The sequence below is a fragment of the Hemitrygon akajei genome, chromosome 4 (assembly GCF_048418815.1).
Source record: "Hemitrygon akajei chromosome 4, sHemAka1.3, whole genome shotgun sequence".
NCBI lineage: Eukaryota > Metazoa > Chordata > Chondrichthyes > Myliobatiformes > Dasyatidae > Hemitrygon > Hemitrygon akajei.
In genome coordinates, this window is record NC_133127.1 from 144,782,865 (window position 1) to 144,808,253 (window position 25,389).

General features: G+C 37.2%; 1 protein-coding gene across 1 annotated transcript in view; it reads left to right on the forward strand.

Annotated features, from left to right (window-relative positions):
* The window catches only part of LOC140726733 (mitogen-activated protein kinase kinase kinase kinase 4-like), a 265,104-nt gene extending 239,986 nt beyond the window's left edge, over positions 1-25,118 (forward strand). The window contains exons 23-31 of the mRNA XM_073043505.1: positions 2,557-2,674; positions 5,594-5,764; positions 6,144-6,287; positions 10,018-10,152; positions 18,721-18,821; positions 20,577-20,726; positions 21,224-21,383; positions 22,373-22,512; positions 22,618-25,118. Of these exons, the coding sequence (XP_072899606.1) occupies positions 2,557-2,674; positions 5,594-5,764; positions 6,144-6,287; positions 10,018-10,152; positions 18,721-18,821; positions 20,577-20,726; positions 21,224-21,383; positions 22,373-22,512; positions 22,618-22,701 (1,203 nt within the window). The 3' untranslated portion in view covers positions 22,702-25,118. The remainder of the gene's footprint in view (positions 1-2,556; positions 2,675-5,593; positions 5,765-6,143; positions 6,288-10,017; positions 10,153-18,720; positions 18,822-20,576; positions 20,727-21,223; positions 21,384-22,372; positions 22,513-22,617) is intronic.
* The last annotated feature ends 271 nt before the right edge of the window (positions 25,119-25,389 follow it).

The window sequence follows — 25,389 nt, forward strand, 5'->3', positions numbered from 1 at the left end:
AGGGTTTTTAAACACTTCCTGCTGTACGATTCAGAACATTTCAGGGATCATAATACTTCAATAACATACCTCATTTGAGTTCCATCATACTGAACTATTTAAATTCCAATAGAATATTTCTGCCAAGGAGAGCCAGCACATTTCAATACTGAAATACATTGACAAATCAGTTGGTAAAATAGGATGGATTTAATCATATTATGCAATCTCTTCAAAAGGCATTTATTCAAATGTTTAATTGCATTGCAGTGTTGTTAAAGATACCATTGCAAATTCAGTGTTTAACAGTAGTAACTTTTAAAGGATCAATTCAGAACATTTTGAATTAATGTTTTTACTCTTCAGTTCACTGTACTGTGATCAACCATAGTGTACAATCTGCAGAAAATTAAAACCAAATCAAATGTGGAATAGTTAGCAGTGGTTAACATAGGAGGCATTCTTCATGATAAGATAGACTTTTCTTATTTCCTTCAATGCATAATATCCACCAGTATGCTTTTCCAAAGAAAAGTTGATTTAAGGTATATTTTAATCTACAAAAATTCTAATATTGCTGTCATATTTATAGATGACACATGTAAATGTGCAATCTGAATTGTCTTGTATCACATTTCTAATCATGTCTAATTATACTTACAAATTCAGTTGTACCAAATCATATAATTTACATGGAAGCAGTAATCTTGTTAATCAAGCAGTGGTCCACATTTAATATCATCTCATGAACATTTGAGCGTAAACCAGCTGTAATTGTTCACTATATCAGGTTAATACAATATAACTTGTATGTTCCCTTTTACTGAACTGAAAGACGGTGCTTGTGTACCACCTCTAGTGTAAATGCTAACTAACTTGTAAGACCTTTCAAAGCAAACTTCATTAGGCTAAAATTACTTCTGTACAGTACAAAACAACACACACGCTGGTGGATAGCTTATTCGTAACTTTCATACAAATTAAGAGCTAATTAATTTGACCATTTTGCTTGGCGTAATATAAAAAAATCTCTTGTACAATCCACCCAAAATACCTGTATGTACAGGTAAGTGATCATCAGCATTTAATTTTTGAAATGTAAAAGCTGTTTAAGAAAATCTCATATCCATAAAACTTCTATCCTGCTTGAAAGAATTATCTGTAAGAAAACGCAATATTGTATCATACAAGGTAATTAGAAATTCATACATTACTGACCAAATTTACTCGACAAACTGTATTTTGACCCAGATCATCCATGGAGTAGTGAGCTGTTGAATTTCACCATTTGTATTCCCTTTCTTGGTGAGTTCCAAGAATGCACTCTTCCTCGCAGGTGTAGCACAGGTTTATAGACATGCTTCACCTCTGAAGTTACTCCGAGACTGCAAGGATTCTGACTGTCATGGCTTTTAATGAGAATGTAACATAAAGAACATAAGAAATAGGTGCAGATATCGGCCATCTGGCCCATTGACACAATCATTCCTGATCTGGCAATTCACAAATATTTCATCTTAAGTCCAGATCAGCCATTCAATAAAATAACGGCTGACCCAGACTCAAGATTGAAGGTTTGTGGATTCCTCTGTCAATTGTAAATTTCCAATAACACAAAAAAGCTTATACGATCACAATAAAATGTTAAAATATTAAACCATTTAAAATGAAACCTTTCAAAATTTAGGAATTGTATATTTAAATCAATTAATTTACATTAAAGAAAAAGGAAATCTATCTGTACTTTGGTTTGCAGCTACTATTTTCACTTCCATTTCAACAGCACCCCCGCCTCCGCATTGAAGAAGCCCTCATGCTGGGAAATCTGGGGGTGTTTGGTGCTCTGTAGAGTCCAGAATAGACAGTTTTCAAAAAGGAAACCCAGCTTATCATTAACATGCACATCATTAAAATGGGCAATTATTGAAGATAATAAAATAGGGAACCAGGAACCCGTTTTTGAAAGATCACCTTTACCTGGGCAGCAGGAGTATCTGTGCAGATGAAAGGCCTGGTAATCTACTTCTATGTCTTGCCATGAAAACCCTATGGACATCTACACTATCCATAGGGTCGCCATGAGCTGACGGTGACTTGACGCCACTCAACAACAATAACCACCTTTACATAGACTGTTAAGTTTAATTTGCATTAAATTATTGGACAGGGATCTGCTAGGACATTTCATTTTATCATTAATTATTTTGGCTGAGTTATTTGACAATTTTTCCTGCAACTTTTTCATTAGCTTTATTACATGCTTGGCAACCACATCGACATCTAGATCCCCTTTAAATATATTAAGATGAGTGCTTTATCAATATTCTTAAGCACTGTGGATGAGTTCGCTTTTAAGGTATTCTGCAGGTATTAACGAAAACTGTTAAACTCAAATAGTTCCAGGAAAAGTTTTTTTATGAAAACAATTGATTAATATAAACACAGTATATTTTAAATTACAACAGTAAATATACAGTATGTTTTGAAATTTTATATAGATATATTTCTAGATGCATTCTGTATTTTTTAATTTTGTTAAAAATTTTAATTGCTTCTAATTGAATGTTCTTATTCTAGACCCAGTCGGCAGGAAACACACTTCAGAAACACAAGTCTTCCTCATCATTTACACCGTTCATAGATCCCAGGTTATTGCAAATATCCCCATCTAGTGGGACCACTATATCTTCTATGGGTAAGTAGGAAATTATAGTACTGATATCGCAATGGAAATATTATTGAATAGAAGCATAATTTTTTTAGAGAATGATAATTGTAGTTTGTCTTGATAATCAAACTTTATGATATATTTTGCCTTGGAATAAAGTGACTGGACACTTTAATAAGGTTAATGAAGAGTGGAATTAGAAGTAGAATATCTTTTAGTTTGCCCAAGCAGAATTGGCCTGTTTACGGGTTGGATTACAATAGCTTGATGCTTTCTTAAAACAACGTTTTCAGTGGCCAACATTTTCGTGCAATATTTAGATGGCTTGTGTCAAAGATGCACCAGCAAGTAGCACATTAGTAAATTAAACCGCATGCAATTTATTTGTTACAGTGAATTTTCTGATGAAAAATTTATTCTTCTTTGAAGAATCAGTGCTGATTAATGAACCTGTATGTCTGTCAGATGCTAAATGATTTAATCCTATTTTACAAATTCCAGTAGTTTATCAATACAAGAAAGCCTGACCATAATTTGCCATTTTTCCATTTCATCAAAAGGCAAATATGTTTAGTGTAGCAGCAGGATTTTCTCTCCTTATTATTTCATTATCAACTAATTTTTCATAGCTCCTTTGTTTTTAGAATCCTAAAAAAGGTAGAATATGTCAAATGTACTGTATTAAGTTGTTACAGCTTCAGTAAATTAGAATATGTCTGAATCTTGAAACAGCTCATCTGCAGAACTTCCTGGGCAACCTGTGAAGTAGTATCCCTTAAGGAAACGGAAGGCAATTAGATTTGATTATTTCAAATACACGTGATTGGAATACTATTGGTGATTAATTCTATTTTCTGGAGCAAGACAGGTCAATATAAATTCGGGGTTCCCAAAGTTTTCCTCCAGTTGTGTTTCTATCTTTGAGGGCAACGGGATTAATGCAGAAAAGTAGTGCTGATGTAAAGGATTAGTCATCATTCTGAATGGTGAAGCAGCCACAAAGGGCTGAACGGCCTAGTTGTACTTCAATTTTAGATTCATCTATTAAAATTATTTTAAAATCTTCAAGTAATTAAAATAATTATAACATTAACACAAGTAAAACATTATATTTGTCATAGACCAAAAGACCTTACTATCCATCTGATCTAAGCCCCTTATGATTTTATAAACTGCTGTAAGATCACCCCTCATTTTCTTACCTCCAAGGAATGAAGACCTAGTTTGGCCCACCTGTCCCAATAATGCAGGCTGTCTAGATTTGGCAACATCCTCTTAAATGTTTTCTACTCTTCTTTCCCATGATAGTGTGACAAAAACTGCAACGTAATGTCCCAACTCCCATACTCCCCGCCTTACTGATGAAGGCCAGTATGCTCAATGCCTTTTCACCACTCTTGTACTTGTGACCCTCATTCAACCAGCTATGCACATGTATCCCTCTGTTCCATTACACTCCTTAATCGCCTACCATTACTAGTGCACGTCATAGGCTGGTTTGACTTTCCAAAATACATGTTCATATTAGAATCTGTTGGCCATTCTTCAGCCTACTTCCCTAACTGATCAAGATGACGCTGTAATGTATGATAACCTTCCTCGCTGTCAACCACATCTTCTAATTTCATGTCATCCATAACCTTACTGATTAAGTCTTGTGCACTTACATCCAAATCATTTATATAAAATATGTGTAACAAGAGCCCCAACGCTGACAGCTTTGGCACACTGCTAGTCACTGACCTCCATTCCAAGAAACAAGCTTCACCATTTGATGACGGTCCTTAGTGGAGGGTGCTACGTTCCTGAGGCACCATCTCTTGAGAATGTCCTTGCTGGTGGGGAAAGTTGTGTCCGTGATGGATCTGGCTGAGTCTTCTGCCTCTTGAAATCATGTGCATTGGAGCATCCAAACTGGTATGTAATGCACCCAGTCAGAATACTCTCCACTGTACATTTATACAAGTCTTTGATGATGTACCAAAGCTCCTCAAACTCTTGACAAAGTGTAGGCACTGGCATGCCACCTTCATGATCATACCGATGCGTTGAGTCCAGCATAAATCCTTCAAGGTATTGACAGCCATGATTTTGAAGATTCTAACCCTTTCCACTGCTGACCCTTCAATTTGTGAAGTCCACAATCAATTCCTTGGTCTTGTTGATGTCAAGTATGGCATTGTGACACCACTCAACCACCTGAACTATCTCATTCCTATATACGACCTCATGAGATTTTACCTGGCAGTGTTTTTTCAGTAGTTTCAAAGATGGGGATGTTAGTTTTATGCTGGCCCTCCCTGGCATAAAGGTGAGTGACCCAATGTGAAGTGCATCTGGATGCATCTCACTGCACTGCAGTGATATGCTTGATCCAGTTATTAGTCCAGTGGTGGAGCAGATGCCCCGTCAGGGTGGCTTCTGACTTGCAGCTTAGTTTGGAACTCTGAGACATTTTAAAATCAAGCCACTCATAGTCCAGGGCGTTCTTTGGAAAGGCAAATAAGCATGATTCAGCCTGTTATTCAATCATATAAAAACAGAACTTCCATGAGTCAAGAGCCTGGTCATTTTCTGTTCCACAATGCAACATTAAAATCTGGCTCAAATCAATGAGGTGAAGATGCAGTTACAGACAAGATACAAGTGGGGGCTCCCTTACTTTAAGAAATACGAGCCTAAGAACTGCTTTGAACCAATGCAAAAACAAATGTTTGAAAGTTTTGAGACCATTCCTGAATCAAAGCTACTTATGGTGTATTTGAATGCTCATCTGTTTGCATTATTGGTTTGGTGACATAGAGGATATGTGAAAGGGCTATCTGCAGAATTAAGTTGTGCTTAGCTTTAGATCTGCGTTTGCCATAGTTATGTAAGAATTTGGGGTGGGGAGGCAGAAATGTGAATTGAATCTGTTGCAAACTGGTTTTTAAACTTGTTTTCTAGTTGTTTTTTCAAATGACCAGATTAGACCAGAATCGATGAGGCAGGATCCAAGTCGAAAAGGCTCAGTTGTCAATGTAAATCCAACCAACATAAGGCCACAGAGTGATACGCCTGAAATCCGCAAGTACAAAAAGCGATTCAACTCAGAGATTCTTTGTGCTGCCTTATGGGGCAAGTTATTTTCATTGTTCTACATACTTTGTACTTTAAATGTAACTGAGATTTGTGAGTGTGATTAAAGCCTGCATTGTTATTTTTTGCTTAGTAATTTAAACAGTATATGACAATATACTGCAGAAATGTAGATTTTGCATTAGTGTAAAGACATTGTGGAATAATGTGTGGGAAAATGGAATTGTTGAGAGCTGACATTGACTTGATAGTCCAAGTGGCTGCTGTCTGTATCATAAAACTATCAACGTGTGAGAAATTCGGGTGGTCTCACTCTGAAATGGAATAGTCTGAATTCGATTATATACCAACTTTAGTTTTAATGTAATTAAACCCTGTGAAAGGAACAGAATGTTTATGTTTTTGGTTCCTTTTTCAGGTGTGAATTTATTAGTGGGTACCGAGAGTGGGCTAATGCTGCTGGACAGAAGTGGTCAAGGGAAAGTGTACCCTCTAATCAGTCGTAGGCGCTTTCAGCAGATGGATGTGCTTGAGGGCTTGAATGTGCTGGTAACAATATCAGGTAAGTATTCTTTGACATCCATCAATATCAAACTTGAGTTTTTTCTTGTTTTATGGTAAGCCTTTGCTACATATACGCTAACATCTCATGTAAAAATGGAGCCTTTTCACTGTTCTATATAAAGGTGTTACTAGTTTTTATCTGCCTTATGTTTCTGACAATCCACTAATGACTGAAATTATACTGATCACGGTGCAAGAGAACAATGCTCATGGAAGAGCATGAAGTCACTGAAAGAGTCAGCTGTGTTTCTTTCTTTAGTTATGCATGTGTATACCCCACACATAACTAAAGAATGAAATTTAGTTGCTGTCTAGATTTGCTGTCACATTTCTCAACACAAATTCCAGCCCTCATTGTGCTAGATCATTTGGGTAATTCCACAACAATTCTGCATTCTCTAGTCAAACCACATGTACTATGTCTATGGAAGCTGCTGCCAGAGAATTAATTTGGGAACATTCCTGAACATTGATTTTAAATTATAATAATTCTGCTATATCTTCCAAATGGATCTTGTTTAAGAACCATGAAGAACTTTCGATCTTTTTCACATTATGCACATTTTCAATATTTCTGATGTTTTTTTTTGAAAAATGTCATAGCATGATATTTTGGTTAACATTAGATAGGTATACTTCATTGATCCCAAAGAAAATCAGTGTCACAGTAGCATTACAACTGTACAGATATACAAATATTAGAAGATAAGGAAGAAAGAATAAGAAATGTTACCTCAAACAGTATAACAGGAGGTGGGGGAGGGGGGATCATCACTTCTCTGGATATAGGGTTGAGTCATTATGGAGCCTAATGGCCAAGGGTAAGAATGGCTAATTCTGGGTATTCACTATTCTCTGTGTAAAGAAGTTACCTTTCAGGTCTCATTTAAATTTCTTGCCTTGTATCTGTGCCCTCTAATTCTGGACTGCTTAATCCTGTGGAGAAGTCTGACCATCCATCTTATTCATACTCCTCATGATAGTTCATTCTGCTTCCATCGAGGGAATAAAGATCCATACTAGCCAACCTTTCCCTAGAAGACAGGCCCTTCGGTCCAGCAGCATCCTCATCAATCTCTTCCATATCCTTTCCAGCCTGATGATGTCTTTCTTCAAGCAGGATGTCCAAAACTACAAAATACTCCAAGTGCAGCCTCATCAACAGCTCCTAAACTCCATTCCCTGACTGATGAAAGCCAATGTGTTAAACACTTTCTTTCAGCAAACTGCGCACTTGTACTCTCAGGTCTCCTTGTTCCACAGCATTGCCATTCACTTTATAAGTATGACCTGGCTTGACTGTCTAAAATGCATCACCTCACATTTAGCTAAGTTCTAATTTCTCAACCCATCTCCCTAACTGATCAAGATCTCTGCAGTTCATTGTCACCTGCTTCACTATCAATAAGATCCTCTAATTTATTATCATCAGTAAATTTGCTAATTGTGCTGTGTACACTCAAATCCTAATTATTTACATAAATAATGAATAACAGAGGTCCCAATATTGACCCCTGGGGCAGCCCTGTAGTCAGAGAATTTACCTTCACCATCACTGTCTGCTCGCTAACATCAAGCCAAATCTGAATCCACCTAAGGGGCTCCCCTGTAACCTATGCAACTTAATCTTCCAGTTCAGGCTGCCATGTGGAACCTTGTCAAAGACTTTGCTAATGTCTATAAAGACAACATCCAGCGCTTTCCCTTCATTTATCCCTGAGTTGCCTCTTCAAAAATCTCCGAAAAATTCATCACTCATGATTCTCACAAACAAAACAATAATCCTGATAAGACCTTGACTATTGGATGATGAAACATCTTATCCTGGGTTCATTTGGTCAGATCCTGGGGATTTTCCCACTTTAATGTGCTTCACAGGTGCAAATACCATCTTCCTTGTAATATGCATCTGATCCAAGACCTCGCTACTTATTACCCTAATTTCTTTGGTGTCCATGATATTCTCCTTTGTATACACCAAAGAAAATTAGATTGTCTGTTGTGGTTACATTGAGGACTTAATCTCTCCCTAGTTACCCTTTTACTGTTAATATAACTGAAGAACCTCCTGAGATTACCTTTAACCTTGCCCATCAAATCTACCTTGCACTCTCATTTTGCTTTCCTGATTTCCGGCTTTGGCTTGCTTAGCTTTTATATTGGTCAACTGACTCATTTGTACCTAGCTGCCTAAAAGTGACGCATTCTTCCTTTTTCCTGACCAGAACCTTGATACCTCCCATCAGCCAGTTCCCTGAACTTGATATGTTTACCCTTCAGCCTAGCAGGAGCATGTTGCCCTGGTCTCTTAATCTGACCCTTTTAAAAGCCTTCCATTTGTGCTAACTGTTCCTTTACTTTTAAATAGTCACCCAGTCGACCACAGCTAGATAACAGCTAATGCCCTCAAAGTTGATCCTGCAACAGTTCCGGACTTGTCGGCCTGTTCTATCTTTTTTCCCATAACTATTTTAAAACTAATTGAATTGTGATTACCTCACCCGCAGTGCTTTGCAGCTGCCACCCCATTTACTTGGCCAGCCTCGTTCCCTAAGAGAAGGTCCAGTATCAGTCTTTCCCAAATAGGTTCCGCTATACTGTATTTTGTGTGAGCCCTTTGCAGTGTGGGTGCTCCCGTCAATAACAGGAAAATTGAAATCTCCTGCTAGCACTGCCCTGTTATTCATTAAACTTGGTCTATTTTCAACACATCTGCTCCTCAAATTCCCCTGGACTATTGAAGGGTCTATGACATAGCCCTACCAAAGTGATCATCCCCTTATTTCTAAGTTCTACTCAAATGGCCTTGTCAGATGATCCCTTAAGTATATCCTCCCAAGCTCTGACATCATGATCTCCCTTATCACAAAGGCAATTAACACTCTCCACTGTTGACTGCACCTCTGTCACACTGAAATCATCAGTACACTGGAACATTGAGTAGCCAGTCCTGCCCTTCCTCCAGCTTTGTTTCTGTTATGGCCCCAATACTGTATTCCAGTATCTTACTGACTTTACTCTCTCGATTCACCCCCTGCCGATCTAGTTTAACTGCTCCCTGGCAACCCATGTGAATTTCCCCACTAGAATGTTGGGTCCCTTTGGTTTAAGTGCAACTCTTCTCTTTTACACAGGTCACCCTTCCTCAGAGGGGACCACAATGATCCAAGGTCCCCTCCCCCTGCACCAACTCTTTACTTTCTAAATGAGTTAAGTCAGAAACTAAAATGCAGGATGAGTTATTTTAGCAGTCTAAATTATTAATAGATTTGAAACTCCATTCTAAGATAGTTACTTACCTAATAAGTTGAGCTTCAAAATTTGAAATCTGTTCTGAGCAATTTGCTGATAGGTCTGTTGCCACCACCGCTACACTTTGCGTGGGAAAAGGAGCAAGTTAATCATTCGGTCTAATTCAGATTTTTAATCACACAAATCCAATGGTGAGACCTGGGCAAGAGATGTTGAGTTATACTTTTGTAAAATTGGAATGCTGGTTTGCTGATTATTTTTTTTTGTTCTCTTTAACTGATGTTCCTTATATTCAGGTATGCTGGAGTAATATAATACCAGATCAAAGCAATGTGCCCAGATATTTGTCCGTAAGATTTCAGGCCATTGTCAAATTTAGGCCAAGTAAGCAGGTGCAAACGGATGTACATTACGAATGATAGCTGCACTCCTTGTTTTAGTATTTTAATTAATAACTATGTTTTATTTGTTTAAAGGGAAGAAAAACAAATTGCGTGTATATTACCTGTCCTGGTTAAGAAACAAAATATTACATAATGATCCTGAAGTAGAAAAAAAGCAAGGCTGGACGACAGTCGGTGACTTAGAAGGATGTGTGCATTATAAAGTTGGTAAGAAAATTAAGTTAAAACTGTGAATTAGACAAAGTATCAAAATATCATAACATTTGATTTGCATTTGTGGCTTTACAAATGTCTGTTTGGCATTATGACATTCACTTTCATTTATGTTGAGTACATGTGAAATGTTAGTTAATACTTGACATCGTATATCAATGAAAATGTTGTATGGACCCTGCAGTAAATGGTTGTTATTCGGTGGTTTTGACATAAAGAGCTGCAATGCTTTATTATTTGCCGTGTGCTAAATTGTTACAAAGGATTTCTGGAAGTAAAAACAGACTTCATTTTCATACTATAATTTATATTCTTTAGAAATAACTTTACTGAGAAATTGCAGCACTTGCATCTTTTGATATATTCAGAGGAAAGGACATTCACTTCCAAAAGTCTGGAGGCCCAATCAAACTTGCTGTTTTCACACTTTTTTTAAACTGCCTTCAGCACTTGTGACCATATTCCAGGTTATGCTTTTATACTACCAATGCATTCTGCAGGTTCACGCTGTCTTAAAAGACATACCTTTGACTGATGCACCTTTGAGAATGAGAGTTCCTTGGGGATGTTCCATAAAGACTTCAGGTTTCATATCATGTGTCTTGCCATCAATTCAAATGAAGGCAAAGAAACATCCTGGTGGTTGTTGTCTCCTGTTCTCCCTTGGAAGTAGCACTGATGGTAGACCTGAACATAGTGCACTCTTGGTGGTCTATCACCAAGAGTGATTCAGTAGTATTGTTTTTGGCCGAGCTAGGTGAGGAGTATAGTTACCAGACTGGGACTTCGAGAGAAACCTTGAGTTGGAGAGACTGACCATTCTCTGTAGATATTTGTCCATGACACAGTTGGTAGGAGTGACCACTCTTTCGAAGGCAAAGTTCTGGCTTTGATGCCAAACACACGTGTTGTTCTGTGTGACACAGCCATTCTGTTAAATTTGAAACTTTGGTTAGTGCCACTGGATTGGAAGAGGTATGAAATTCGAAGAAGGGAATATCATGTAATAAGGATTTTGGAGGTTGTAAAGTGTTTTCCAATGAAGTCCTGCCCATCCTGAAATTGGATCAGACACTTCCAATCATGTTTCATTTGAATGCTGGTGCCATTTTATTAATCACAAATTCAATCAAAATATTGCGACTCTTGACTTTTATGATTCATTTGTAGTGAAACCAGAAGTACATAATAAAGAAAAGTTGGGAGCTACAAAAACTTGCAGCGTTTGTGCGCTGTGTGCTATGACTATGATCACTGTGACTGGAGTCCAATCATGACCCATGGTCTGAAGGTCCAGCGTCCAAAACCAGGCTGTTTTAACCCCTTTACCACCACCACCCCAATGTTTCTTTGTTGATATTTCCCTTCTTGATAGTAATTTTTTTCTTTTAAGTAATGGTCTTGTTTTGGTAATGCTTGATATGAAATTAGAGAAGATCTGTTTTTCTAATCAGAAATTAGAGCATCTGTTTTGCACGTCAAGCATGGGTGAAATGTGTGCTTTATTCTCAAGGATATTGGTGGCTGACCATATCCAGATGTATAGTTTAGATGGACAGTTGCAGTGATGTCTGTGTGAGTAGATGAGAAACAATTCCAAGGCAACTTTGGATTTTTTGAGGGTAGTGTTAAGTGATAAGTAGGGTGGAAGCGAATCTAAGAAATTCAGTTGATAACCCAAGCTCTTTTTATGGGATATTCAAATAAATTGAGAAGTTCAAGTTGCCAGTTCCTTGTCTCAAACCACAGGTTCCAAACTTTCAATTGCACATGATGACAAATGACGTAAATGGGATACAATGTGCAATGATGACACTGCCAGATATTAAACTTACAAATGAAACTCAGCCTTCACCAGCACTAGCGGAAACAAGTAGGCTGATTTGTATGCTCATTAAAGAAAGCCCTAACCTGGACCATCACTTGAATTGGGCTAAGGGTCTACTGCAGACAATTACAAAGAATTCAAGTTGAACGCTGTGCATTTTGCAAGCTTGGAAATCTGAGCTTTTACATTGAGGCTGAATTAGTCCCTTTCAATCCTTGCCTCTAATGTCTTCTTTGGCCAGATGTGTAGCCAGTACATTGTAAGACCAGCAATGTTCCTGAAATTGCCTCACCAAAGCTCTAAGAGCTCAGTTCACAACAGCATGTTATCCTGGAATTTTGTGCTATGCACACTTCCCCAGAAACTGTGAGGAAGATTAATAAATGCAACTATGTTGAAAGCATATGAATTGCTTGATATGTGCTCATAAAACCTCCTATGATGTGTTTGGAGAAGAATCACTATTCTATAGCTGCTTATGAAACTTGCTGATCCACTGTTATGAACCATTTTAACCAAAGTTCAGCTCCCTTGGTAGTTGCTTTTCAAGAGCAAATGCAGAAGAAAATTACATTTTATTGCAATCACTTGAGAGGAAAGCAAGAAAATTGGACATTAAATGCTGATTTAATTAAACAGTCGTTTGTTGTGACTTTTCTACAGTTTTGTTTACTGCATTTCAAAATAATAGAAAATACTTGAAATTTATGCTGCCTTTTAGTAGTTCAGTTCTTATTTTTCAACCGGGAATTTGCCAGTATAGAGTTTTCAGTGTGATTAAGATAAAAGTTATAGGAAATAATTAAAATCTTAATGCTCATTCTGAATTACTTCCATCTTGCCTCTTATACATTAACAATTCATTTTTATCAAAATGTTTTTAAAACAGATTGCAGAATAGGAATTCTGTGGGGGGGGGAACATTTTTTTAAAGCAAGAGTCATGTGTATAGGTTAATGGCATAGATTTGTTTGTATTATTAACACTGACAGTAGCTCTTAAATATTCAGCCACCTCCCTTTAACACCTTTCAGGTTCCGCACTCAGAGCATTAATTGTTAAAATGTTAAATTATTATTAAACATCTTTCACACAGCTTATTAGTCTAACACACAATGTATTTTCTAACCTATTGTGATGGCAATGCAGATTATGTGCCTCTTCCCCCAGCTTGCGGAACAAATGGCAGATTGAAGAAATGAAAATGATTTTTAATTTTTCTGAATAACAATATGAAACATCCTTACTGAAAGTGCAATGTGATTTCATTTTACCACCTTCTATTTGATCGAATATTTTTTTAAAAAACCTACAAAAGCAGAACAGCTCCTAAATCTTTTTTTGATTCCTTAGACTCTATTATTTTGTCATATCTGTGGAAGAATAAGCGCTCTAGAATTAATAAAATTCATCTCCAAAAATCTAAAGAAGAGGGTGGCATGGCTTTACCTAACTTTCATTTATGTTATTGGGCAGCTAATATACGTTGTGCTACCTTTTGGTCTTTCTTCCATGGCCAACCCGAGTGCCCTAATTGGGTGGCAATGGAGTTGAGCTCCACTAAAGAATTATCTATCTCTGCACTTCTTGGCTCTGCACTCCCTAGTAGTCTGTCCAGATTAATGGCTAATCCTCTTGTTAGACACACTTTGCGTATATGGGCTCAATTTAGGAAATGCTATGGTTTCCATGGTTTTTCCGTTTCCAGCCCTGTCGTACATAATCACCTTTTTTAACCTACTACGTACGATTCAGCATTCCATGTTTGGTATAGGAAGGGCATTAGACATTTTGAAGATCTTTTCATTGATAATCGCTTTGCTTCTTTTCAGCAGCTCTCTGTTAAGTTCAATCTGCCCAATGCTCATTTTTTTAGATATCTCCAAATTAGACACTTTATTGCTCCTTTAATTCCTAACTTTGCTGAAATGCCTGCGAAAAATGCTATGGACTTATTTCTTTCCATTAATCCACTAGGTAAAGGTTTAATATCAATTATTTGAGATAAATTAGCAGCCTTACGACGGGCCCCTGTGGATAAAATTAAAATGGCCTGGGAGCAGGATTTAAATACCTCCTTATCTGATGAGAGCTGGGACTCGATTCTCAAATCGGTTAACTCAACCTCTCTTTGTGCTCGCCATTGCCTTTTACAGTTTAAGATTGTTCATAGAGCCCATATGTCTAAATCTAAACTATCTCGATTCTACCCTAACATTAGTCCACTCTGTGATAAATGCAAGAGGGGCGAGGCCTCTCTCATTCATATGTACTGGTTCTGTCCTAGCTTGGAGAAATTTTGGAAAGATGTCTTCACTACATTGTCGTATATTCTGAATCAGCACCTAGAACCAAACCCCTTAATTGCTTTGTTCGGTTTCTGGGGCGAGACAGATTTACGTCTGGGTCCGACCAAATGCCAAATATTATCCTTTGCCTCTCTCCTGGCTAGACGCTTGATCCTCCTTAGATGGAGAGATGTTGCCCCGCCCACTCATGCTCAATGGCTTAACGACATTATGGCCTGCTTGGACCTCGAAAAAATTCATTATTCAGTTCTTAATTCGGATCTAAAGTTCCATAAGGTCTGGGGACCTTTTATCGAGTACTTTCATAACCTTCCTCTTGACTAGGGTTTTTTTTTCTTTTCGGTCCCTTGCTTTCAGCTCCCTTTTTTTTCTGGTAGTAGGCATTATTATCCTCTGTTGCTAAGTGTATTCACAGTCTGGGAGTTTGATTGTCCTGATTTATATTCTCTATATTGTGTTGTGGTTGGTCTGGAGTTTTTTTTGTGTTGTGGGGCTTGGGGAGGATACTAAGTTTACTTGTCTTCAATTTAGGTGCTTTTTTGTTAAATTCTCTTCCTTTGTAGCATATTGTCATTGTATGCTTAATTTTGCACTGTATCAATGTTCCTCATTGTGATTTGGGGTTTTTTAATTTGTAAAATGTATAGAAAAACTAATATTAAAAAAAAAAGCAGAACAGCTGCTGTGGTATACTGCAGTCGTTCTGCATATTAGAAGGGGTGGGGTGGGAACAGTGGGATAGACATTTGTTTTTTGTTACTTGAACAACATCCAAAGTTGTAGCTGTGCATAGTACTCTGCGTCTGAGATTGAGTTCCGTTCAAGTAAGTAGAAATTAATTTTGGCAACAGTGCATGATGAACCCTGAATACTTAAGTTAGTTTATCATAAACAACCAAAGATAAAATTAAAACCCCAGTGTATTTCAGAATTAAAACCTAATGACTTATGGGATTCTAACTTTTATTTCAGCATTGCAAATATAATCACCCCAGCCAAAGATAGATGCTATTGAGATGGGAAATACAATGGATATCACTTTCCAAAAATCCAAGAGTTTTCAGGATTGGTGTGTAGCAGAGAAATACAATGGAAATGGCACCCGTGCTAAGAAAAATACTAGAATCTGCTACTAAGAAATTGGTATCAGGGCATTTATTGTAACTAACTAACTAACAGAAAAGATCATGTGGAACCAGTGGAAATGGTGCATTTGGACTTTTAGAATGTTTGATAAGATACTACATGAGGTTTTTTGATGAGCTGGTGTGGATGGATAAACGTTTGACTAACAAAGGCAGTAAGTAGGGATAGTTGGATCATGTTTAGAGTGAGTCTAATTCTTCAGGGTACCATGGGGATTAATGCCAGAGCTCCAGTTGTCTGCATTGACATTAGTTAAAATCAGGTTTATTATCACTGACTTAAGTGAAATGTGTTGTTTTGTGGCAACAGTACAGTGCAAGATATAATAATTACAATAGATTACAAAAGAATTAAGTAATTCAGGAAGGGGAAAATAAGGTGTTTATAATAAGGAAAATAAGGAATCTTTATGTTCCTGTTAGGTTGAAAGGAAAGGTTAAAGGTTTGAAAGCGCCATGGTTTTCAAGGGATATTAGAAACTTGGTTTGGAAAAAGAGGGATGTCTACAATAGATATAGGCAGCATGGAGTAAAGGAATTGCTCGAGGAATATAAAGAATGTAAAAGGAATCTTAAGAAAGAGATTAGAAAAGCTAAAAGAAGATACGAGTTTGGTTTGGCAAATAAGGTGGAAGTAAATCCGAAAGGTTTCTACAGTTATATAAAAAGCAAGAGGATAGTGAGGGATAAAATTGGTCCCTTAGAGAATCAGGGTGGTCAGCTATGTGTGGAGCCGAGGGAGATGGGAGAGATTTTGAACGATTTCTTCTCTTCGGTATTCACTAAGGAGAAGGATATTGAATTGTGTAAGGTGTGGGAAACAAGTAAGGAAGTTATGGAACCTATGACAATTAAAGAGGTGGAAGTACTGGCGCTTTTAAGAAATTTAAAAGTGGATAAATCTCCGGGTCCTGACAGGATATTCCCCAGGACCTTGAGGGAAGTTTGTGTAGAGATAGCAGGAGCTCTGACGGAGATCTTTCAGATGTCATTAGAAACGGGGATTGTGCCGGAGGATTGGCATATTGCTCATGTAGTTCCATTGTTTAAAAAGGGTTCTAGAAGTAAGCCTGGCAATTATAGACCTGTCAGTTTGACATCAGTGGTGGGTAAATTAATGGAAAGTATTCTTAGAGATAGTATTTATAATTATCTGGATAGACAGGATCTGATTAGGAGTAGCCAGCATGGATTTGTGCATGGAAGGTCATGTTTGACAAACCTTATTGAATTTTTTGAAGAAGTTACGAGGAATGTTGACGAGGGTAAGGCAGTGGATGTAGTCTATATGGACTTCAGCAAGGCCTTTGACAAAGTTCCACATGGAAGGTTAGTTAAGAAGGTTCAGTCGTTAGGTATTAATGCTGGAGTAATAAAATGGATTCAACAGTGGCTAGATGGGAGATGCCAGAGAGTAGTGGTGGATAATTGTTTATCGGGATGGAGGCCGGTGACTAGCAGGGTGCCTCAGGGATCTGTTTTGGGCCCAATGTTGTTTGTAATATACATAAGTGATCTGGATGATGGGGTGGTAAATTGGATTAGTAAGTATGCTGATGATACTAAGGTAGGAGGTGTTGTGGATAATGAGGTGGGTTTTCAAAGCTTGCAGGGAGATTTATGCCGGTTAGAAGAATGGGCTGAACGTTGGCAGATGGAGTTTAATGCTGAGAAGTGTGAGGTTCTACATTTTGGCAGGAATAATCCAAATAGAACATACAGAGTAAATGATAGGGCATTGAGGAATGCAGTGGAACAGAGAGATCTAGGAATAACAGTGCATAGTTCCCTGAAGGTGGAGTCTCATGTAGATAGGGTGGTGAAGAAGGCTTTTGGAACGCTGACCTTTATAAATCAGAGCATTGAGTACAGAGGTTGGGATGTAATGTTAAAATTGTCCAAGGCATTGGTAAGGCCAAATTTGGAATATTGTGTACAGTTCTGGTCACCGAATTATAGGAAAGATATCAATAAATTAGAGAGAGTGCAGAGACGATTTACTAGGATGTTACCTGGGTTTCAGCACTTAAGTTACAGAGAAAGGTTGAACAAGTTAGGTCTCTATTCATTGGAGCGTAGAAGGTTGAGGGGGGATTTGATCGAGGTATTTAAAATTTTGAGAGGGATGGATAGAGTTGACGTGAATAGGCTGTTTCCATTGAGAGCAGGGGAGATTCAAACGAGAGGACATGATTTGAGAGTTAGGGAGCAAAAGTTTAAGGGAAACACTAGGGGGTATTTCTTTACTCAAAGAGTGATAGCTATGTGGAATGAGCTTCCTGTAGAAGTAGTAGAGGCCAGTTCAGTTGTGTCATTTAAGGTAAAATTGGATAGGTATATGGACAGGAAAGGAGTGGAGGGTTATGGGCTGAGTGCGGGTAGGTGGGACTAGGTGAGAGTAATGAGTTCGGCACGGACTAGGAGGGCTGGAATGGCCTGTTTCCGTGCTGTGATTGTTATATGGTTATATGGTTTGTGGGTTCATGGACCACTCAGATATCTGATGGTAGAGGGAAGGAAGCTGTTCTGAAGCACTGAGTGTGAGTACTCAAACTCCTGTACCACCTTGCTGATGTAGTAACAAGAAGAGGGCATGTCGCAGATGGCAAGGGTCCTTTAAAATAAGGCTGCCTTCTTTAGATGCTGTCTACAATGCTCAGTAGCCTCTTGTGATTGTGTGCATTTGAGGCTCCATATCAGGCTGTGTTGGAACCAGTCAGAATCCTCCACTGTACATCTATAGAAACTTGTAAGAGTCCTTGGTGACATAACAAATCTCCTCAAACTCCTACTGAGGTAGAGCCACTGACATGCCTTCATGATTGCATCAATGTGTTCAGCTCATGATAGATCCTCCAAGGTTTTGATTAATGATTTGGGTGAGGAGACATCCAGGTTTGCTGGTAATACCAATCTGGAAGGAAGTGTGAAGTATGCGGATGATGTACTAAGTCTTCAAGGGCCAAGTGAATGATCGAGGACAGGGCAGATGGGATGTAATGTGAAACAATTCAAGGTCACACACTCTGATGGGGGGGGGGGTAAAAAGGCAGAACAAAGAGTAAGAGATTGAAAATGCAGGGGTGATATTCCTCCTGGCTGAGGACCCCAGTACCAGAATTCATGGTCTCAAAAAAAGACGTCAACCATCCAGTCCATGGCTGTCTGCTCTATCACGTATCGATCTTTTTAAAATTTGGCGCCTTACTAGCCCAGTGGTTGCATGCTGGAGCTGTTTTACTTATGTTGATACAATGCTAAAATCAATTTCCTTTTCCAGTAAAGTACGAAAGGATCAAGTTTTTAGTGATCGCTTTGAAGAATTCTGTTGAAGTCTATGCATGGGCACCAAAGCCATACCACAAATTTATGGCCTTTAAGGTAAACAATAAATCCTGAAAGTATTTTGTTTCTTAAAAAAAATTGTATGTCATCATTTTCAACATATCTGATTTTGTGCACGTACTACAATTGCTTTCTCATGCCTAAGAGCAGACAAACATGACAGCATAAAACTAGGCAGAGATATTAACTAAGTTATATACGCTGATCACTCATCACTGCTTGCTGATACTCCTGCAACATTCTACTTGATCCATCTCATTAAACATTGACTAACTTCATCACTCTCCACAGTGACTGAAAAGTATCCCATCTGTAAGATGCATTCAGGCGGTTTACCAATACTACAGATTGCAGCATCTCCCAAGCCCACAATCCACACTGAAGGACTAACGCAGCGGGTCTCAGAAAGTGAACGCCATTGGAACATTTTGCTCCAAGTCACAATCCTTCCTGATGGGAATATATTGGCATTCCTTCACTGTTGCTGGGTTGAAATACTGAAATTTCCCCTAATTGTGGACTGAATTGTTCTATTAGGTGGATCACCATCACCTTCGAGAGAAATTTGTGATGGAAAACAACTGGCTGGTTGTGCCAGCAAGGCCTGCATTTCAAAGCGGTAACAGGATGAGTGTCATTTGAGACATTAAAATTAATCTTGAATATAATGCATCATTGCCGTCAGACCCTTTTGTGCTGCTACCATGTAGTTGTCAATTGAATCCTATGTATGGCTTATTTTAGTCCATTTCATGATAGCCTATCCTATTCATTGTGCATCCCACTGTGCACTTTGTTTGTTTGTCACAGTACTTGCCTGTAATGTTAGGGAATTTTCAATAGAATGCCTACATGTCTAAAAATTGACTCTTAGATGAAATGCAATATGCAGGAGTCATGCTGTGACTTTCATAGTGTGAATTTTATGCAAGGTAAACCAGTTATTAGATAGACTGTTCCTTCATTGAGAGAATCATCTATAATTTATTTACATTGCATGTATGGTCAGTACAATAACTACATGGATTTAACAGAAAAATTTTATGACTCAATAATCTGACATTCACATTGTATTTTTCTGTCAAAATTGTTACTGCTATCCTAAAAGACACTCCCCACTGCTTCTGTTTGTGAGTTTTCAGATCCCACTTACATTCCTTGACCATCATGAAACACTCCAATGGAGCTTTGTTTGTCATTCATATTCACTCATACCTAAACATGCGTCCAATTGTTCTTTCTGTTTTGCTCTCTGTCCGGCCTCTGCCAGCTGCCCAAACTTACTCTCAAGCTAGATTTGGCTTCAAATGACATTACAATAATGTTCACATTATTGGGACAATGAAAATCTAGCTGATCCTGCTCAATCTTGATGCAGTAACAGACCTCAATGTGAAGAGTTGAAAGTCACGCTTATCCCTTTAAGAGCAGGTTGATGAGCAGATGAACAGGACAATATAGTGGTTTTCATGCAATGCAGAGCACTTCCTAATGCCAGATTAGATTCTCAATTGTCAATTGGTTTGAGTTCTAATCCTAATCAATTACTGGAGTAAATATTGATGCGTATTTGAGAATTGTTATTTTTTTTAATCTTTGAGTAATTTTAATTACACTTACAGGATTGTGAAGTAAACTGTATTTTAGGTCATGGTTTTGAGTTATTTAAATAAGTCTATAGACTTTCACAGATAATATGATGACTGCCTTTTATCCATATAAATCTCAATTCAGTTGTTTTGATTATCCATCTAAAAGTGAGCCTGAATATGATTTTTTTTTCCCTTGCAGTCTTTTACAGACCTGCTGCACAGGCCATTATTGGTAGATCTCACAGTGGAAGAAGGGCAGAGGCTAAAAGTGATCTATGGCTCTAGCACTGGCTTCCACGCAGTTGATGTGGACTCTGGGACAGTCTATGATATTTATCTACCAACGCATGTAAGATTGTGTTGATTGACATATCTTAAAGATTTGTGGTCCATAATAGGATTTAAATACTTGTACGTTCGAACAACTGTTAGTTTGTATAGTAATAAGAGCAGAGTTTAAGCTCAATTAAAAAGTGAACAGGGTTTGATTTAAAGTAAAATGAATCTGCTTTTGATCAAGATAGAGTTTGTTTTATTTTGCTATTGTGGTGTACTAGTTAAAACAATAGAAATGTTAAAGTACTCTTACTTACAAAACAAGCTCAAAATTTCTTTAAATGGGCTAATTGTTGTAAATAGAATTTGAACTCTTATTCCATACATCAATCAGAAATCTCAATTGGAATATGAACAGTCTGTTTTATATTCTCATAAAGTTCATCAGTTGTCATTTGGGATGGAACTGCAGAATGTGCTTGATTATTAACTTAATCAAATAACAATACACGTGGATTGAAGTTTGCTTCTTGAATATAATTGAATAAATAGTAATTCCATTTCCAACAGATCCAAAGCAGCATCCAGCCACATGCCATTATTATACTTCCAAATACAGATGGAATGGAACTGTTGGTATGTTATGAAGATGAAGGAGTATATGTTAACACCTATGGAAGAATTACGAAGGATGTGGTTTTACAATGGGGAGAGATGCCTACATCTGTTGGTATGTAAATGTGATGGCATTATTTCAAAATGGTATCTGTTGGAATGGGTAGGGAGCATATGATGGGTTGCCTTATGAAATGATCATTAAGAAAGTTATTTATTTTGAAGTAAAGCTACATTTTCATTTTATCCATTTGTATTGAATGTAGTAGCAACCAACAAGCTATGTAATACTTTACCCCTGTACCTTTATAACACGCCTTCTAAATATCTAGAAACTGAGAAATTTATATTTTATTGTCCTGACCAAAAACTGTCCTTCAGTCCTTGCAACTTTCAATTATTGCCATTTTGGATTATCTACAGGAAGAGGATGAATAAAATCGTCTCCTAGATGAAATTGTGGAACCTCGCTCTCCTAATGGTCAAGCACATGTTGGGGAAATTTGAGCTAATGGAACATTAATGCATCATATTAATCATTTAGTTTGTAAATTGATTAATTGCCTAGTAAAAGCCAAATTGGTGCTGTCATTGAAGATCACTTAAAAGATGCATTTATGTAAATTAGTGATCACATTGCTGGCATTTATATTTGCAGATAATCTGTTGAATTTTCTTGATGTAATAATAGTTAAAATTTTAAAAATCTTTTTATAGTATAAATATCTATTTCTAAGCTCTTGAGCACTTTACAGCATGTTTGCAATATTTCCTATCTAGAGCTTGTTCATTTAAAAATTCTCTCTGGAGTTATTAGGCCATATATTGCAGTCAGATCCCCAAACCTGCATGAGCTATCTCTTTATCCTTGAATGAAAAGTAAAATTCTATGCATGACAGATATTTACAGAACCCCCATCGCAAGTCATAATTAAATTACACATCTTGCTAATCCTTTATATTCCTTTCAACTAAATGATACCCTAAATCCTTTACTGTATCACAGCATCAAATTCTGTTTATACAGTATATCTATTACTAGTGATTTCAGAGGCTACATCTTCATTTTTGAAATTCTGATGATTTTAATTTCTTTTAAATCAGCTTATATCCGATCCAATCAGATTATGGGTTGGGGAGAAAAGGCTATTGAAATTCGTTCAGTGGAAACTGGGCATTTGGATGGTGTATTTATGCACAAAAGAGCACAGCGACTAAAATTCCTTTGTGAGCGAAATGACAAGGTATGTGAGTCTTTTCAGTGGTGGGTAGAAACACATTTAATTTATGATTACACTTGAGTATGTGCAAACTTGGCTTATATGTCACATCTTCTGTTTCCCCTTCAGGTCTTTTTTGCATCAGTTCGTTCTGGTGGAAGCAGCCAAGTTTACTTCATGACTCTTGGTAGGAGTTCACTTCTCAGCTGGTAGTAAAGCAAGTCATGGTTTGAGAGAAACCAGTGTCTACTCAAGATCTTTAAAGCCTTGAATGAATTAACAACTGGAGAACAAACTGCACTGATGTAATGCATTGCCCAAATCTATCACTAAAATTAAAGTGAACTGAAATGAGGCTGCAATGCCAATGGTGCTGTGATAATTTTACTGTTGGGTGACTGCCAGTCTAGAATAGAAAACAAAACCTCATCTCAATTACATCATCCCTTGGCTTAAGATGTCTGCTTTTTACTTGAGAAAAGAGCCCAGTGAATGCGGGAGGTTGGTTCTGATGTAGTCAGGCAAAGGAGAAGAGGAAGCAGTGGTAGGCAGACAATGAAGAATTGGGTATCATGGGTGAGGGGAATCTGATTTTTTTTTCAAATGTATATCATTCTAAGTGACTTTTTGTAAGGTGATGGATGTTTTAGAAAGGAAGAAAATGCAAGTTCGGAATTTTAATTGAAATGTGAATGACAGATTGGGAGAAGGTCTTTGCAATGGGAAGGTGTATTTGCTCTTTTTCTGTATATCAGGTTTTGCTTGTGTTTGCAATCTTTTTTTTAAAAAAAAAAGTAAATCGAAATTTGTGCAGTGGACGAGGTTTTGAGATTTGTATGAGGCAGACCGGAAACTTGACATTTGGTTACAGTATTAAAGCTGCCTCTCCGTGGTTAGACTATTTGTAGCAGTGCAAAAGCAGTTTAACAAATCTTGCACACATAAATTGCCCAAACTACTTTTAAAAATTTTATTTTGCCTACCTCATTTGTTTAAGAAAGGAAAAAGAGGTGGTTTAGTCATTTTAATGTTATTTGTATCTGAAACTTGCATCTTTGTCTAATTTAAAGTTTATTAATACCAAATTTAGGATGAAATGTTGACTGTTGGTTAAATTGTAGCTCGTTTTAGTAGGCAAACTGTGTGAACTTTTTGTAATTGGAAGATACCAGCTGTGAGCAGAAACAGATAAATTTGTAGTCAGCTGTTGTGCTTATAAGTAGGATGAGGAGGCAGGTAATCAGCTGTTCTGTGTGTGGTACAAGCAATAGCCACATTTGTGCTCCTCCATTTATATACACAGCAGCAACTGACATTCTTGTTACTCAGCAGAATTGGAATTAAATAGCAGTTTGGAAATAGTTTTACTAAGCTATTCTATTGCATTAGAATAAACTGTATATGTAGTAGGGATCAGGTGGTTGATTTAAGATGCAATGCACTAAAAACACTTAATTTCAAGAATGTAGTAAAACTGCTTATCAATACAGTATATCTTCCCATATTTAGATCCAAAATTCCAGCTCTGGAATGATTTTTTTTAATATCACTGTAAACAGAATTTTATTTTACAAATGTTAGACATTTACAAATGTGTCTACAGTAATAATCTGTTGAATTGTCACTCAATTACTTGAGAAACCTATTGTGTATAATATACTATACTGTTGTAATAATGCACAGTAGCATTATATTGATCCAATGATATGTTAAACTTTTTTTTTGGTACTTTTGTAAACAGCTGCCTTATGCTGTTATGTGCACAGGTTCTCAATACTTTACAGGGCTTAGTTCTCTTAGAAGAGGCTATTCTTTCTGCAGTGAAATGTTCTCAGTCTGGTACAAGGAGGTGAAGGTGTACCATGGGAATGTTTCATTTACTCTCGTCACTGTGATCTTTTTTCTCTAACACCTGTTCTCGTCTCTCCTATGCCATCCATGTGGAACTATGAAAGTAATTGTAGGAACTTCCTGACATAAGTAGGTTTACTGTGAGCAGAATATTTTTGGATTTAAAATAAAACACTGTTAAAGGTCTTGATGTTAGAGATATTTCCTCTCAGCAGAGTCTGTGATTGGCAACTCCCATCTATGAGAAGTGCCATGGTGGTGTAACAGTATTAAAATACCACTATCTCTTTTGTTTTAAAAATAATTTCGTCACATTGTTTCAATGCTTTCCGAGTAGGTAAAAATGCCTATAATTTTAAATGCTAATACTTTGTTGAAAGTCATATAACTTGTTATATGACTACAGTGTCTATCTTATGCACGTTATGTTCGAGAAAATGTTTACAAAATTGTTTTGTTACACTAATGTACATCACATATATTTATGTTTTTTTCTGAAATGATCTGTTTTAGTTTTAGTTTTGTATTGCAAGTACACTTGATGTTTATAACCCTGAACTCTGCTGATAATTAAGAAACTGATATAAAAATAAACTGAGGTGTACTGTGTCTAACTGCAAAGCAGATTGGGAAATACAGTTACAAGTAAACCTCTTCAAACCGTTTTCTCCAATGTGGTCTAACTTATGTCTTCGTGTATTATGAGAATTCCTGTATTTTCCCTGAAGTTCATTTTTTCTTGAATAAAATCAACTTAATGCACATTGTGCATAACTAAACACACTGGTTTTATGAAGCATGTTTAGTCAGTAAATATTTCCTTTCTTCTGACAACTTAATGTCCTGCACCTAAAAGGAAAGCATTTGATTCCAAGTTTCTCTAAGCTAACTTAAGGACATGCACGAGTACCTTGTGTAAAAAGGTTCCTAATGTTTATGGTCCACCCTTCTAAGAGTGAGCCTGCCTTCCATTTGTGTCTCCCTATACTACAGTGCATGCCTAGTCGAAGGGATAAATGTTCTGCCTAGCAAATGCATCTTTACAGTAGG